Here is a 13511-nt window from a genome sequence, read left to right on the forward strand (position 1 = left end):
TGGTCAAGCTTCTGCTCAAGTTCATGGTCTGGCCTACGCTCTGGTCACTGGTCTTGTTAATGGTTTAGTCCATGGTCCAGCCCCCGTCTGGTCACTGGTCTAGCCCCTGGTCTTGTTAATGGTTTAGTCCATGGTCCAGCCCCCGTCTGGTCACTGGTCTAGCCCCTGGTCTTGTTAATGGTTTAGTCCATGGTCCAGCCCCCGTCTGGTCACTGGTCTAGCCCCTGGTTTAGTCCATGGTCCAGCCCCCGGTCTGGTCACTGGTCTAGCCCCTGGTTTAGTCCATGGTCCAGCCCCCGGTCTGGTCACTGGTCTAGCCCCTGGTTTAGTCCATGGTCCAGCCCCCGTCTGGTCACTGGTCTAGCCCCTGGTTTAGTCCATGGTCCAGCCCCCGGTCTGGTCACTGGTCTAGCCCCTGGTCTGACTCCATGGGCCAGACCCTGGTCTCTGCCCAGCCCCTCCCCCACCTCCCCGTTCCTATTTTAGACCTCCCTCCAGCACCGTGGCCCATTGGCCTTTGATCAGGAGTCTGTGGTAGCCAAGCCTCTCTCTCCTAGCCTCTCTCTCCTAGCCACTCTCTCCTAGCCTCTCTCTCCTCTCTCTCCTAACCTCTCTCTCCTAGCCTCTTTCTCCTAGCCTCTCTCTCCTAGCCTCTCTCTCCTAGCCTCTCTCTTGGCCTCCTAGCCTCTCTCTCCTAACCTCTCTCTCCTAGCCTCTCTCTCCTAGCCTCTCTCTCCTAGCCTCTCTCTCCAAGCCTCTCTCTCCTAGCCTCTCTCTCCTAGCCTCTCTCTCCTAGCCTCTCTCTCCTAGCCTCTCTCTCCTAACCTCTCTCTCCTAGCCTCATTCTCCTAGCCTCTCTCTCCTAGCCTCTCTCTCCTAGCCTTTCTCTCCTAGCCTCTCTCTCCTAACCTCTCTCTCCTAGCCTCTCTCTCCTAGCCTCTCTCTCCTAGCCTCTCTCTTGGCCTCCTAGCCTCTCTCTCCTAGCCTCTCTCTTGGCCTCCTAGCCTCTCTCTCCTAACCTCTCTCTCCTAGCCTCTCTCTCTCCTAGCCTCTCTCTCCTAGCCTCTCTCCTAGCCTCTCTCTCCTAGCCTCTCTCTCCTAGCCTCTCTCCTAGCCTCTCTCTCCTAGCCTCTCTCTCCTAGCCTCTCTCCTAGCCTCTCTCTCCTAGCCTCTCTCTTGGCCTCCAAGAGTCTCTCTTGGACTCCGCAGCTAACACTGTGAGGCCCCAGCTCTCTGGCTGTCATCACATGCCTTAGTGGACAACAAGAGAAAGTGGATGCTTCTAAGGCGGGCTCTTTTAATAACATTTTACAATGCTACAGTCCATATGTATGTATGCATGTATGCATGCATGCATGCATGTATGCATGCATGTATGTATGTATGTATGCATGTATGTATGTATGTATGTATGTATGTATGTATATGTATGTATGCCCAGACTAGTAGCTCGTCATCACATTAAGGTTGCGGTGGCCCTTGCAGGTGTGTAATAAGATCATCTTCCTGATGAGCTTTGTGGGGAACAGAGGGACTTTCACGCGGGGCTACAAGGCCATGGTCCTGGACTTTGAGTTCCTCTACCACCTGCTCTACCTCATCATCTGCAGCCTGGGGGTGTTCGTGCACGTCTTCTTCTACAGCCTCCTGGTGAGACGCACGCACGTACACGCACGTGCACGCACGCACGTGCACGCACGCACGCACGCACTCACTCACTCACTCACTCACTCACTCACTCACTCACTCACTCACTCACACACACACACACACACACACACACACACACACACACACACACACACACACACACACACACACACACACACACACACACACACACACACACACACACACACACACCCACCCCTAGGGCACCTGCTATGTGTTTGGTGCCAGGAAGGTTTTTGGTTCAGTCCGTTGTGGGTATAAATACGTCTCTCTTTATATATATAGTCGGTAGCTTCAGGGACGTGTGTAACTGAGAAGCGAGGATGTTTTCCTGCTCTTGTGACCGTGTTGTTGTGCTGGCTGTAGGCTGGGCTCACCAGTCATCCCAGTTCATATGGCCTTGGGCCCAGGGTCTTTGTAACGCCGTCTGTTGAGGAGCCTGATGTCAACACCCTCATTTATGAGATGAAGGCCAGCCATCACTGAAGGGTTTCCTGCAGCAATACCGTGTTTATTGTATCCATACGTGTACATTGTGTGTTTTAAAGGCACTCTTGATTTAGTCATTCCACACTGTCACTCATCCATGAGTAGCACACCTTCCACCTGTGTGGTTAGAAAAATAATATAACATGACCTAACATAACCTAACCTGAGAGATGAGATGAGATGAACATAACCTAACCTAACATGAGGTGATGTTGTGGTGATGTCCTGGACCTATGTAGTCAGAAACATAACGTAACATAAAATAACATGACGAAAGGCACGTCCTGCAGCTCCTCAACATGTGTAGTCAGAAACATACCCTAACATGACATGAGATGTTATGGTTGTAGCTCTTGGACCTATGTAGTCATAAACTTAACATAACATGATGGCATAACCTGAGGTGATGTTGTGGTGTCGTCCTGCACTTTGTTAACATAACCTCACATAACCTGACCTGAGGGTCCTGTAGCTTTGGGACCTGTGTGGTTCAGGAACATCACATAACATCACATGTTGGCGTCCGGGCAGCTGTTCGACCTGGTCTACCGCGAGGAGACGCTGCTGAACGTGATCAAGAGTGTGACGCGCAACGGGCGCTCCATCGTGCTGACGGCGGTGCTGGCTCTCATCCTGGTGTACCTGTTCTCCATCGTGGGCTACATCTTCTTCAAGGACGACTTCATCCTGGAGGTGGACCGCCTGCCCAACGCCACGCTCAGTGAGTGGACCTCTCATGAACCCCCCGTGGGCCGTCTTGACGGTCTGCCTCCTCCTCTGGCGTGTTCCGGGTGTTTTTTGGCGTCGTTCCGTCCTGTTTGTCCCGTCACTTTAAACGAGTTGAAGGGCGCCATCGATCCATGACGGCTTTTGCTAACCACCACCACTGCCACCTTCTCCTCTCTCCTCCCGTCCTCTCCTGCTTCTCCTGGTGCGCCTGTCTCCTGCTCCTCCTCCTGGTTCTCCTGCTCCTCCTGTTTCCTGCTCCTCCTGTTTCCTGCTCCTCCTGTCTCCTGGTTCTCCTCCTGGTTCTTCTGCTCCTCCTGTCTCCTGGTTCTCCTCCTGTCTCCTGGTTCTCCTCCTGTCTCCTGCTCCTCCTCCTGTCTCCTGCTCCTCCTGTCTCCTGGTTCTCCTCCTGGTTCTTCTGCTCCTCCTGTCTCCTGCTCCTCCTCCTGTCTTCTGCCCCTCCCCCTGTTTCCTGCTCCTCCTGTCTCCTGGTTCTCCTCCTGGTTCTTCTGCTCCTCCTGTCTCCTGCTCCTCCTCCTGTCTTCTGCTCCTCCCCCTGTTTCCTGCTCCTACTGGTTCTCCTGCTCCTCCTGTCTCCTGCTCCTCCTCCTGTCTCCTGCTCCTCCTCCTGTCTCCTGGTTCTCCTGCTCCTCCTCCTGTCTCCTGCTCCTCCTGTCTCCTGGTCCTCCTCCTGTCTCCTGCTCCTCCTCCTGTCTCCTGGTCCTCCTCCTGTCTCCTGGTTCTCCTACTGTCTCCTGGTTCTCCTGCTCCTCCTGTCTCCTGCTCCTCCTCCTGTCTCCTGTTTCCTGCCTCCTGCTCTCCTCCTGGTTCTCCTGGGGCAGAGGGGTCTCCCAGCCTGGCCAACGAGCTGCTCTCGGAGGGGGTGTGCCGCACGGGGAAGGAGGAGAACTGCTCCATGGAGGCGGTGCAGCGAGGTACTATAGCCCCTCAGAGGGTCTCCCTGGGCTGCATGACGTCCATCTCCTTCACAGGGTCTTCAAAGGCCAGACCTAGGCTTTGTGCTTTGTGACGAAATGTCAAAAACCTGAAAATGTTTTTCCTCGGCTGTGAGAAACGTATTAATAGATATTTCAGATCATAAGCTAGGATGGTTCTGCTATTCTGGGTCAGTTTGTTGGACGCTGAACAGATTACATTGAAAATGTCTTCCCAAAATCTATTTGCAATAGTGCATGGCTGAGTTCCATTCAGTTAAGACAAAAAAGCCCACATAAATCCCATTAGAATATATTGTCATCAATAGTCATTTTAATCACAGTACATCAAGCATGCGTCTATCCAGTCAACCCGTTTTGGACAGAAACCCCCCATAAATGCCCTCTAAAGTACGGTCATCCAGGAGGCCTTTGACTGACAGACGACAAAGCATGCAGCAGCAGCATGAGCAGCTGCCGTCCTGCCCAGTGACCACAGTGACCGGCGGCTCCTGTTGTGTTCTGCAGAGCTGGAGCGGGTCAGCCTCGAAGAGAGCGGCAAGGAGCGCGCCTGCGACTCTCTGCTCATGTGCATCGTGACGGTGCTGAGTCACGGCCTCCGCAGCGGCGGGGGGGTGGGGGACGTCCTCCGCAAGCCCTCCAAAGAGGTACGGATCGCACACACACACACACACACACACGCATGCACATGAACGCACGTGCATACACACGCACGAACGAGCAGTCACACAAACACAGGCACACAAACACAAGCGCACACACAGACACACCCGCAGGCACATGCACGCACACAGACAAGCGCACAAACACGCATTACACACACACGCACATTTATACGCACGCATGTACACGCATACGCACACTCGCGTAAGGACACAAGCACGCACACATTCACACGGACACACAGACATGCATGCATGTAAGCATACATACAATGCATGTAAGCTTGTACATGCTACTGAGTGGACCCTTTTGTCCACAGCCCCTTGCAGGAGCAGGAGTGGGTGCATGTTTAGCACGGACCAGTGGAGCGACAGTTCCTAGAGTTCGACGCGTTGTCGCAGAGAAACTGCGGTGGTTTAGTTAAAACATTTTGTTTGCGAAACTACCTCACGGCCGCAGCGTGCGTGGGTGAAACAGTTTCCCATTGACACTAAAGAACCATTTACTAATAATATCAGAGAGGATGTGAGGGCAGCTTCCTCTTCCCCATTACATTTCAGTGGAGCGTGCTTCATCGTAGCTTTTTAGAGGTCAACGCTGCGTGCAAACCCAGGCCTTCCCTTGTGCTTGGCTTTGTGCGTGGATTGGTCTGTTCTGCGACACGCTACGCGATCTAGCTCAGTACATCATGACAGATCATACGTGTTGTGTAAGCCTGTATCTGTGACGGGGGCATCTGCTTGCTTGCACCGGTGTTCTCTTGTTCCCATTTGCACCAATGGCCGGCCCGGGTTAACCAAAAACATGATATAAAACATTTATATATTGACCTCCAGTTGGAGGTTTATGCAAGACGCTAACCTGGAGGTCATAGTGCTGAGAACAGGTCGACTGTTACACTGACGACCTGCTGGGTTGCGTCAAGGCCAACGCTGACCCTGATGTGAGAGGGCGTTGGCATTTGGCTCAGGAGGTAGCGTGGGTCGGCTGGTAACCAGAAGGTTGCTAGTTCGATCTCTGGCTCGACCTATTGAGGTTGAGGTGTCCCTGAGCAAGACGCCTCAGCCTAACTGCTCCTGAAGAGCTGGCTATAAGTCGCTTTGGATAAAAGTGTCTGCTAAATGTAAATGTATGTCCCAACATGGGTAGACTTTGATCGGCTCGTGTTGGCTGCTCATGTTCAGAAGGCTCCTCGTAGTCCTCTCAGGACAGCAGTACCCCCTCGAAGGGTCCCTAACCCCTCCATTTGTCCCTGACCCCTCCCTGTGTCCCGGGACAGGAGCCTCTGTTCGCCGCCCGGGTGATCTACGACCTGCTCTTCTTCTTCATGGTCATCATCATCGTCCTCAACCTCATCTTCGGAGTCATCATCGACACGTTCGCCGACCTGAGGAGCGAGAAGCAGAAGAAGGAGGAGGTGCTGAAGACCACCTGCTTCATCTGCGGTGAGGTGGTGAGGGCCTGAGGGTGAGGGCCTGAGGGTGAGGGGGTGAGGGTGAGGGGGTGAGGGCCTGAGGGTGAGGTGGTTAGAGGCGAGGGGTTAGAGGGTGGGGGGGTTATGGAGGTTTAGAGAGTGAGGGGGTGAGGGGTTAGAAGGTGAGGGATTTGAGGGTGAGGGATTTGAGGGTGAGGGATTTGAGCGTGAGGCCCTGGGGGTTAGGGTTAGAGGGTTAGGGGTTTAAGGGGTTATGGAGTGGGAGTGAGGGGTTAGAAAATGAGGGGTTAGAGGGCGAGGGTGCGAGGGTGCGGGCCAGGGGGTCAGTGTGAGCGTCTCCTGCCCTGCCGGCCTACGGTCAGAGAGACACGGTGAGGACACACTAAACCCCCCCCCCCCCCCCCCCGCGGGGTCGGATGCCACGTGTGGACGCGTAACAGATCGGCGCACATGACGGCTGCGTAACCAAGTGGAGCACGCACCGCGTAAGACGAGCCCGGGAGGAGGAAGCTCCCGCTCGGGTTACTGGCCGTACCGCGGCGGGGGCTGCAGGAAGCTTCTGGATGCCAAGCCCTGAGTGAGGTCAAGCGCGGCCGCGTTCACCTGGCCACCCGAGAGCCCTGCCTTAAATAACTCGGGAGGTGCGCGGCATCGGCGCTGGTGTCGCCTCTCACTCGCCTATTCAGCCCGCGACACGCAGGCGAGAGGAGAGGCGACCGGCAAAATGTCAAACTGTGCTTTATGAATCGACACTGACTTTGACACTGACCTTCTGTGTGGGAAGGCGTAGTGCTCTCTCGCTCTCTCGCTCTCTCGCTCTCTCGCTCTCACCTCTCTGTAGTTCCTAAGCTGAGTCACGGTGGCGCCCAGCTGTCCTCTGTAATTCATGCATCTCCTTTTCTCGCATGCACGCTCTCTCTCTATCTCCCTCTCTCCGTCTCTGTCTGTGTCTCTTGCTCACTCTCTTTCTCTCATGTATTCTGTAGAGCCTGTAGTTTTGGCTGCAGGCTGTCTGGAGCCGGCCTCATCGTTTCTCTATAAACGGCGTTGATCAGTCCATGTTTATGTATATACACGCATCGCAGGTTTGTTGCATGTCTGCCTGTTGAGTCTGGAGGTGTGTGTGCATGCGTGGGTCGATGCGCATCGTTTGCGTCGGCCGAGTGTGTGTGTGTGTGTGTGTGTGTGTGTGTGTGTGTGTGTGTGTGTGTGTGTGTGTGTGTGTGTGTGTGTGTGTGTGTGTGTGTGTGTGTGTGTGTGTGTGTGTGTGTGTGTGCGCGCGTCGATCATGCGCGTGTGTGTGTGTGTGTGTGTGTGTGTGTGTGTGTGTGCGTCCGTGTCCTAGGGAGTGTGTGTGTCTGTGATCAGCCAGTTAGCCCAGCGGTCAGCGTGGGGAATGAGAGCAGTGTTATGTCACCCGACTGCTTCGGCTCTGACTCACTCTGTTAAGTAAGTTATGGCCTGGGGCGGGGGGGGAGGCACGTCGCCATGGTTTCCAGCCCAACCTCGGGGAAACGGGGGGGGGGGGGGGGGGCTGTGTGGGCTTAAGCTGCATCGCTTTGCCCGCCCATAAACACGCGTATATCCTCCAATCTCCTAAAAGCCCCGTAATCTGCCTGTGCATAATGGTTCCTGAATGATGTGGTTGACCCCTTAAAAAAAAAAAAAGGACTCCGTAAAACATAAAGAGAGGTTTAATCCTAAATCAGTCAATCATTTGTTGCCCCACCTAAAGTGATTAAATCATTAGATGCTCCTCTGGGCTGAGTCTCCATTGAAGAGGTCTTTAATGATCTTGTAATGCTGCCTGAGTTGGTAGCTATTAGACACGTTAAGAGGATTCATCACTACATCCTTTGTCTATTTTTAAACGGACAGCAAAAAAGACAATACTTATAATGCATCAAAATATAATGCTGTTTAATGCATGCAAGTTTCAGGTTTTCAACATAAAATATCCTTCGACAAAAGAGTTGCTATATCATTTTTTAAAAGTCAAGACGCGGAACTTCCCAATGACTTGGTTGGTTTGTCAATTAGTGAGTCGGTCAAAGGTTGAGTCGTGTGCTTCCTCCCTCACGTCGGACTCCCTCCGGTTTGGACGGGACAACCTCCAAGGACTGATTGCTGCCTTTCGAAGGCAAAGTAAATCTGTCTTCGCTTCAATCTGACGGGCCGCCTGTCTCATAAAATGTGACGTTGACAGGCGGTGTACCTCCAGTGGATTTGATGGTCTTAATGGTTTGAGTCTGTATCAGGGGTCCTCATGCTGAATAGATAAATGCAGTCCGTCTACCGTGCATAAAATATCGACATACAGTATATACATTTTAGTCTATACTACACGTGAACACTCCAAAAAAAATAGAAAAAAAAAAAATTCAGGGTATTGCGACCATCACGCAATACCCTGAGTTTGAGATCTCAATCTTGGGGTATTGCCCAATATCCAGTGAAAGCGAACCAATCGAATTGCGCCATCTTAGGAGGTTCACGTGTAGCATTAAGATGGATAGATAGACTGTTCCCATAAGAAGAGGAAGGGCTGTTAACGTGTGTGTGTGTGTGTGTGTGTGTGTGTGTGTGTGTGTGTGTGTGTGTGTGTGTGTGTGTGTGTGTGTGTGTGTGTGTGTGTGTGTGTGTGTGTGTGTGTGTGTGTGTGTGTGTGTCTGCGCAGGTCTGGAGAGAGACAAGTTCGACAACAAGACGGTGACCTTCGAGGAGCACATCAAGGAGGAGCACAACATGTGGCACTACCTGTTCTTCGTGGTGCTGGTGAAGGTGAAGGACTCCACCGAGTACACCGGCCCCGAGAGCTACGTGGCCCAGATGATCAAGGTGGGTGGATCTCATGACCCCGAGGTATGATGGTGTGTTCCTGAATCCTCGGGACGCCAGCCTTTCTTAGTTGCACCTTTGACGTCATTTCCGGTCTCGGAGCATTTATAGTGTTCCCGTTCAACTCTGCGATTGTGTCCTGAAATTGGCTAGTCGTTGTTTATTGTTAGCTACATTAGCCTCTTTAGCAAACCAGCTCGAAAACAAACAACGCAACTTTACATTGTATTGCAAGCACAGCAAGACCGTGCAATGCATGAATTGGTGACCGGAATAAAGTAAGCAATGTAATTACTACTTGCGTCAGAGCATTTAAAATCGACATTAAAATCACAGACGTGGTACAATTACAAAGAAAATAAATCTCTTAACGGGCGCAGCCATTTCGTTGAGAGAGTCCTCACTGCTCTCGGTCTGCTCTCAGAATTCCGAGAGATGAAGACGAAAAGGGGGCGTGCCTCAGAGAAATGCCGCAAGAAAGCCGGGAGATTTCTCGACTTCCGACTCGGAAGGCTGGCGTCCGAGGATTCAGGAACGCACCATAACTCGTCGTCACCCTGAGGTGGAACTCATCAGCAGGCTCGGCTTGGCTTTGTTTCAGCGGTGGCTGTGGCTATAAAGAACACAAAGTGTAGTTTAGACGCTTGAGGATTTATCAGACTGTGAATGCAAACACTTCACACCCGCCTTCTCATGCCCGGAGGTGTAGTGCTCCGACACCACAGCTACAGCCCTTAAACAGCCCTGATATGGTCTACAGGACCGCTGCTAAGTAGGGCTAGCTGCTAAGTAGGGCTAGCTGCTAAGTAAGGCTAGGTGCTAAGTAGGGCTAGGTGCTAAGTAGCTAAATGGAGTTCATGGGTCGTTTGACCTCTTGCATGTGTACGTGAGACCCTTCATGAACCCCTGACATTGGTATTCACCTTTAGGTGTCTATTGTCATCAACCCCCCCCACAAACACACACACACACACACACACACACACACACACACACACACACACACACACACACACACACACACACACACACACACACACACACACACACACACACACACACACACACACACACACACACACACACACTGAACATCAGTTGAGTTGGAGCTCAGGCTGACCAACACCTGGGGAACCTTGAAGGCATCCTCTCATATTTTCATTTTCATTTCGTTCTTGCAATGCTAAACTTTTATTTGTTAGCATGCATGTTTGCCTTTGCATGGCCATAAACATTAAAGATACAGTATGTTGGCTAGCTTGGCCATGGACTTTAAAGATACAGTATGTTGGCTAGCATGGCCATGAACATTAAAGATACAGTATGTTGGCTAGCAAGGCCATGGACATTAAAGATACAGTATGTTGGCTAGCAGGGCCATGGACATTAAAGATACAGTATGTTGGCTAGCATGGCCATGGACATTAAAGATACAGTATGTTGGCTAGCAGGGCCATGGACATGAAAGACACAGTATATTTGCAACATGGCCACTGACATTAAAGATACAGTATGTTGGCTAGCATAGCCATGGACATTAAAGATACAGTATGTTGGCTTGCATGGCCATGAACATTAAAGGTACAGTATGTTGGCTAGCATGGCCATGGACATTAAAGGTACAGTATGTTGGCTAGCATGGCCATGGACATTAAAGATACTTCCTCCCTGCTAATCTTCTTTGGTATTTAACGCTTGAAGGAAAATATCAAACATTAGCTTGGCCCGCCGTTCAGTCTGTGCCCCCCTGTGAACCTGTCTGCTGGCTGAAGCTGTGATTGGTCGGCCCAGGAACACAACCTCGACTGGTTTCCACGAATGCGGGCGATGTCCTTGGTGAGCAGCGACGCGGAGGGGGAGCAGAACGAGATCAGGAACCTGCAGGAGAAGCTGGAGACGGCCATGAGGCTGGTGTCCAACCTGTCGGGACAGCTCACCGAACTCAAGGAGCAGGTACTGTACCCCGTCTCCGTCTTGACTCAGAGACCCTCTTGTCTGAAACATCAGGACATACGGTCTGTTTCTTCGGTTTTTAACTCAAAAAGCTTCTTCTCTTTTTATATACTTTATTGTAGGATCATATATTAATCCAATAAGATTAGAACGCATAAAATGAGTAGCAGACAATTAAACGAAGTATCTGAATACCTTGAAAACAGTTCCATTAGATTACAAGGTGAAACAAAGTCCAGCCCCCCTTGTACAGCACTTCCTGTGTTCCCAGTCAGATCCAGCTCGCGGCCCCAGTGCCCTAGTGGTTCTGGAGCGACCCCTGCTCCTCTCCCTGGAAGGAGACCGGGGCCAGGGGGACCTCGGCCCTCCTTATGCCCACCCCCAGCTCCCTCCATCCACCCCCTGTACTCCTCCTCTCCTGCCCCCCCACTAACGCCCCCCCCGCAGCAGGGGGTGAGGTGCTCCTGGGGGAGGGAGAGGGGGTCAGCTGAGCAGGGGGAGATGGGGGAGGAGGAGGACTGTATAGAGTCTCTGATACCACGAGACTCGTCGTAGCTCCCTCCCGGTCCAGTCCGTGCTGGACGAAACGTGGGTGTGGCGACTCTCCTGTGGCCTAGTTGTTACTGATAAAGGTTGGATTGCTGCCTCAGTGATAGTCTTTAGTATATAATGTATCTCTGGTGTGGTTCATAATTTGGTGTGTAGCAGAACTTGGGGACCGCCGCGTTCCCTGAAGAAGGACCTTGTGATCCGCAGGCGGATAAAGGGTGATGTGTAAAAGTGAAACATACGGACGGACGCACTCGCAGACAAACCACAACAAAGAGTGCTTTCAGGGCTGAGGCGAGACCGGGAAACAAACCGCCGTCTGTCCGTCCGTCCACACGGCCCTCAGCCTACACCGTGTCCGACCAAAGGGGGGGTCTCTGGAGGAGGTAGTGGCCAGGGTTCAAGGTGTCAGCGCCGGCTCCGAGGTCACAGGGTTCAAAGGTCACAGGGAGTGTGTGGGCAGGCCTGAGGAACCGGTTCGCCGGTCTAGAGCCATAGTCTGACGCCCCGTTCTGTGGTTCCTCCTGTAGATGACGGAGCAGAGGAAGCAGAAGCAGCGCATCGGTCTACTGGGTCACCCCCCACACATGAACATCAACCCCCAGCAGCCCGCCTGAGGGGCCCCAGGAGGCCCTCCGAGGGCCCCCCCTCACGCAGCTCCCCCCCCCCCCCCCCCGCGGCCCTGAGCACTGGGGCCTGGTCTTCGGCGAGGTGGAACGGGGCCCAGTGTGGAGGATGTACAGTCGGCCCGTCTCCAGAGTGTATTTATGCCTGTTCTTGCCAGAAGCTCTTCAAAGGCCTTCCTGAACGTTTGTCGTGTTAATGGACATTTATTTGGGCCAAAGGCGCGATTGAGAATACCTAACTGGTGTGCCGGGGATGGGAGTGCTTCCGGTGTTTTCTTTTTTGTGCTCCAAGTGCCTTGTGAGATTAATGATATGAAAGTGATGGTTTTCTCTTAACTTAACAAATGTAAAGCCTTACCTTATCTGAGTCATCGCTCTGAAAGTGTGCCAAAGTTCAGCCCCAGTGCCCTTGGGCTGTGGCCCAGTGCGGGGGTGCGATGCCTCATGTTCTCAGGTCTGGGATGTGGGTTCAAATGCTTATTTGAAACACTACTAAGGCAAACACCATTGAATCTCTTCGGTTGACCCACTGACTTTCAGATATGCAACGTCTGAAAGAGACAGGTTTATTTTAGGAATCTAATATTTATAGAAAAAATAAAGTTTCCACATCATTTTCCAAAGAAATTTTGCTTTCACTTTAGAAGTAATAAAAATATTCTAGAAATAGCTATATTTTCAACATTTCCAGACGCTTTGATGTAATGCATAGCGTGGTACTTTTTATCACTTTGGCTGCGTGTATTGTAACTGCTGGGATTGGCTGAGGAGGATTTGGACCAGGGAGGACGCTGTCTTCAGTGGGGTGACTGGGGAGCAGAACGCGAGGATTCACGCCGTCATCCAACACCTATCGACTCCATCACAGGAGAGAACGTATCGTTACAAGTTAAGGGGATTGGGAATAGCAGGTTGGCGTTTAGGAATGTTTGCTAGTGGTGAGGAATGACATGGGAAGCAGGTAATAAAGGGTACAAGGGGACGTTTATGGAAATGGATTGGAAAAAAATGGTATTCTGGTCTTGATAAACTGGCACTGAACTGTTAATCCAACTCTGCTCTATCTAGTTCACAAATATAGATTTTGTTCTGTTGCACACCAATTAATGTTATTCTCTGTCCAATTGTCACTTTTTTGTATGAGGTCTTTGTTTATAAAAACCTGGTTTGAAAACAACACAATGTTAAATGAAGTTATTTGGATTGCAGCATGACCAAACTGACCTTTTTCTACTAACCGGTTTGTGTCTGAGATGTACATTCCCCTCATTGGAGTTGATTTAATAAAGTGTGTGCTGAATCGAATAGTGCCCTCCATTCACCAACACAACGTTACATCCAACCAGTGAAATTAAACATTGTAAAGGGATCTCTGGAGATATCAGCAAGCTGCTCTTGGAACTTTTCTTTAACTAATACTTTAACTAAGTCTTCATAAATGATACCGGTTTTAGTCCTAAAACATGGTAACATATTGGTCTAGACAAAACATATATTTAAGTGATGTATGTATTCCTTCCAATAATGTTGCTTATAGTACTGCCTTCATGCAGTCCACAGCCAACCCAGTGATACCCAGTCTGCATCAGTCCTCATTAAAGACCT

At 51.4% G+C, this 13511-nt stretch overlaps 1 protein-coding gene across 4 annotated transcripts in view; it reads left to right on the forward strand.

The window, feature by feature from the left end:
• itpr1a (inositol 1,4,5-trisphosphate receptor, type 1a) overlaps window positions 1–13285 on the forward strand; it is a 78950-nt gene extending 65665 nt beyond the window's left edge. For all 4 annotated transcript variants that reach the window (XM_056605465.1, XM_056605467.1, XM_056605466.1 and 1 more), the window contains 8 exons: window positions 1486–1650; window positions 2692–2881; window positions 3729–3821; window positions 4350–4489; window positions 5785–5950; window positions 8618–8778; window positions 10570–10731; window positions 11811–13285. In XM_056605465.1, the coding sequence (XP_056461440.1) occupies window positions 1486–1650; window positions 2692–2881; window positions 3729–3821; window positions 4350–4489; window positions 5785–5950; window positions 8618–8778; window positions 10570–10731; window positions 11811–11897 (1164 nt within the window). In that variant the 3' untranslated portion in view covers window positions 11898–13285. The remainder of the gene's footprint in view (window positions 1–1485; window positions 1651–2691; window positions 2882–3728; window positions 3822–4349; window positions 4490–5784; window positions 5951–8617; window positions 8779–10569; window positions 10732–11810) is intronic.
• The last annotated feature ends 226 nt before the right edge of the window (window positions 13286–13511 follow it).

The sequence above is a fragment of the Gadus chalcogrammus genome, chromosome 13 (genome assembly GCF_026213295.1).
Source record: "Gadus chalcogrammus isolate NIFS_2021 chromosome 13, NIFS_Gcha_1.0, whole genome shotgun sequence".
Classification (NCBI taxonomy): domain Eukaryota; kingdom Metazoa; phylum Chordata; class Actinopteri; order Gadiformes; family Gadidae; genus Gadus; species Gadus chalcogrammus.